A 3,006-nucleotide genomic window follows, 5' to 3' on the forward strand; every position below is an offset into this window, starting at 1 on the left:
TGGCTGCAGTGAAAAAGCGACCCAAACCCAGATGCATCAACACGTCTACGGCTCCCCAGGATGCATGGGTGTGCCATGGGCTGCTTCTCCAGGCTCAAGGTCAATGCTGGAGCTCTGCCAGCTTCTGGCACCAGCCACCCTGCCATGTGGAGCAACCCACAGCCCTAGCCCTGGCTGGCAAACTGGGGACTGGGGTGCCCAGAACCCCTGGCAGGCTCTGCTGCCTGTGTGCACAGCACAGGGTGAGGGGGAAGTTATTGTGAGCACAGCAGTGCCAGGGAGGGGACACTCCTGCTGTGGCCTTGCAGACGTCCATGTGACTCAGGGAGAGATAAGTACCCTGGTGCTTTTCCATGCCCACAGAGGGGCCTGTTGCAGCATGTCGTAGGGAGAGGCACTGGGGTGGTGCCAGGAGCAGCCAAGGTGCTCTGGGCAGCCACTGGGACCTCCCTACCCCAAAAGTGGAACTGAGGAGGGGAGATCAGCCCTGCCACTTTGTGTTTCCATCCCAAAAGCTTCACTTGGTTCAACTCAGCCTCTGGCTCTCAGGGATGGGGAAAAAGGTTCAGGCTGGCTTTACCTGCGTGCCTCTGCTCCATAAGAAAAACCACCCCTGAGCAGGGACACATCGTCACCCTGACAAACCACCCTGATTGTTGGCACTGGGAAAAGATTCCCATGTCCAGAATAGGGTTCTGTCCTGGGGACATCAGCGTGCTGAAGGGGCACAGCCATCCTTCCCAGTGCTCAGCCCAACAGAGCAGCAGCCCCAGCTGGGCCTCTGCATTGCTCCCCTCACCCCATGGAAAATCCCACACGCTGCCCCAACAGTGCACAAACACCAAACTCTTACCTGCAGCTCTTTCAATTCTGCTTTTTAAGGGGTGGAGGCAGTGGCAATCACAGTGGCAGTGTTATTTGCAGTCCTTGGCAGGCAGTGTGGGTGTAGGCACCAGGCACATAGATAGGCACCATGTCCAGACAGGCGCAACAGCCCCGTGTTTGTCCCCAGCTGACCAGGATCCTCGGGAACACTGACCAAAATTGTCAGCTGGCAAGTTTTGGCTAGTCTACTTCCACCTCCTCTGTAAGTGGGCTGGTGTGTTCAGTGACCCTGCAGGCCAGGTGGAGGTGAGGAAGTCCTGGCAGTAGCCAGGAAGCCTCAGCATAAACCTGGGGGCACTGTCAGAGCTCACCCACAGTGTGCTGGAAGCCAACTGCAGGACCCAGGGGATCTCCACCCCTGCAAGGCAGGGCTGGGATCAGCCCAGAGAGTACCCAAGGGATTTACTGCATTCAAACCCATCCTTACAGGGCTGAAAAATCACCTTCAGTCAAGGGCAGGGGTGGAGGTTGGCTCAAGGGGAACAGAAGGGCAGTGCCATGCAGTGATGGGAGATCTGTGCTCCAAGAACTGGGTGGGCAGAGCTGGCCTGGCCACCACACCAGCAGACCCAGGCCAGCATCTCCAGCCATGCTGACAAGGCACCAGCCCAGCTCCTCAAGGTTTTAGGCAGGGGACACAAAGTTTTCCAAGACAGAAGGCTCAGCCCTCACATAGGCAGCAAGACCCTCTGCTTTTAGATGCACCAAGAAACCACAATAGTGGTGGAGCACAGTGGACCGTGCCAGCAATGCTCCCAGTTCCCCCAGGAACCGAATCCCAAACACCAAGCTGGATTCACCCTGCAGGGAACCATCCCACATCGACCTCTGAGCAACACTGAACCAGCAACTGCTGCAGCACCAGGCACACCTCCCCACCCTCCATGGGCAAGCCAAGCTACAGCCACAACCTTTGTCAGGGAAGAAGCCACGAGCCGTAGGTAGATCATTACAATTTTTTATTTTATAATAAACTTCTCATTTTTCCCCAAGGAAGACAAAAAAACTGTGAGTGAGGCTACAGAACACTGTCAGTGAAGAATATGCAAGACAGACCCAGGCTGGAGGTGAGGCCAGAAAGGTTCCCCACTCCCCCAGGCAGAAGGGGTCCATGCCCAGAAGCCTCCACAGCCCTTGCTCATCTCCCCACTGCATCAGAGCAAGATCAGTGCTGTCACAGGAGGCAGCTGAAGCAGCAGAGATGGCATCAGGTCAGGCTACTGATGGACTGAGAGGACCACGCTTTGTCCCCCCACCTGCCAAAGCTGCCAGCAAAGTGGGACAGTGTGTTAGGTGATACAGCTGTTTTCTATACATGTACGTGATGTAAATTTAAAAAAACCCACATGATTCATTTCAAAGCAAAAAAATTGAGTAGTCGCTCTTCCTGCCAGGCAATCTCTCTCTAGGAAGACTTCACACATTCCTTCTCCTGCTCAATAGCTGCAAGAGAATAGAGACCCATTAGTCTCTAGTGCCTTTTTTTTTTGTGGAAGCACGAACTGGAGAAGGTTCAGAGGATTCACTCAGGCCCTGGTAGCCAGTTTTGTGCTTTGATCCCAGGTGGGGTGGTTTAACAGTCAAATTAGAAAATGACAAGCCACACGTGTGCGTGGCAGCAAGTCGGGCACCTGTCTGCGTCTATCCGCAGGAAAGTGATGCCCTGAGGGATCAGTTTGGCACAACAGCCCTCTCCGAGTGCCTGTGCCCGCTTCCCCGGGCTGCACACACCTCTGTCCGTGGCTTTCCCCGGGCCAGAGCCCGGCCGCCCCAAACCGCCCCTGTGCCCCGGCGGTGAGCCCGGCCCCGAGGGCACTGCCCCGCCGCTCGTGCCTCCCGCCCCGCCAGCCCCGGCCCCGCACTCACTCTCCTTGGAGGGCAGCGTGTTCTTCTCCTCCGTGTTGGTTTTCTTCAGCTTCTTCTTGTCGAATTTCTCCACCTCCGAGAGGTCTGGTTTGTCGCACATTTTGCCTGCGAGACCCCCGCCGCAGTCAGCCGAGGAGGGGGACGGGAAGACAAAGGCGGCCGCGGCCCCCCCCGGCCCCCGCCGCGGACAATAGCGCAGGGCGGGGCGCGCCGCCGCCCCGGGCACCGCGCCGCTCGCCGGGCCCGGGCAGCCGA

The 3,006-nt window shown here is 57.5% G+C and overlaps 1 protein-coding gene across 1 annotated transcript in view; it reads right to left on the minus strand.

Moving 5' to 3' along the window:
* Positions 1–1,827: 1,827 nt before the first annotated feature.
* The window catches only part of TMSB15B (thymosin beta 15B), a 7,102-nt gene continuing 5,923 nt past the window's right edge, over positions 1,828–3,006 (minus strand). The window contains exons 2-3 of the mRNA XM_041485031.1: positions 2,752–2,856; positions 1,828–2,328 (exon numbers count right to left, since the gene is read on the minus strand). Of these exons, the coding sequence (XP_041340965.1) occupies positions 2,291–2,328; positions 2,752–2,851 (138 nt within the window). The 5' untranslated portion in view covers positions 2,852–2,856 and the 3' untranslated portion in view covers positions 1,828–2,290. The remainder of the gene's footprint in view (positions 2,329–2,751; positions 2,857–3,006) is intronic.

This window comes from Pyrgilauda ruficollis, unplaced genomic scaffold (assembly GCF_017590135.1).
Source record: "Pyrgilauda ruficollis isolate IOZ18807 unplaced genomic scaffold, ASM1759013v1 scaffold7, whole genome shotgun sequence".
In the NCBI taxonomy this organism is placed as follows: domain Eukaryota; kingdom Metazoa; phylum Chordata; class Aves; order Passeriformes; family Passeridae; genus Pyrgilauda; species Pyrgilauda ruficollis.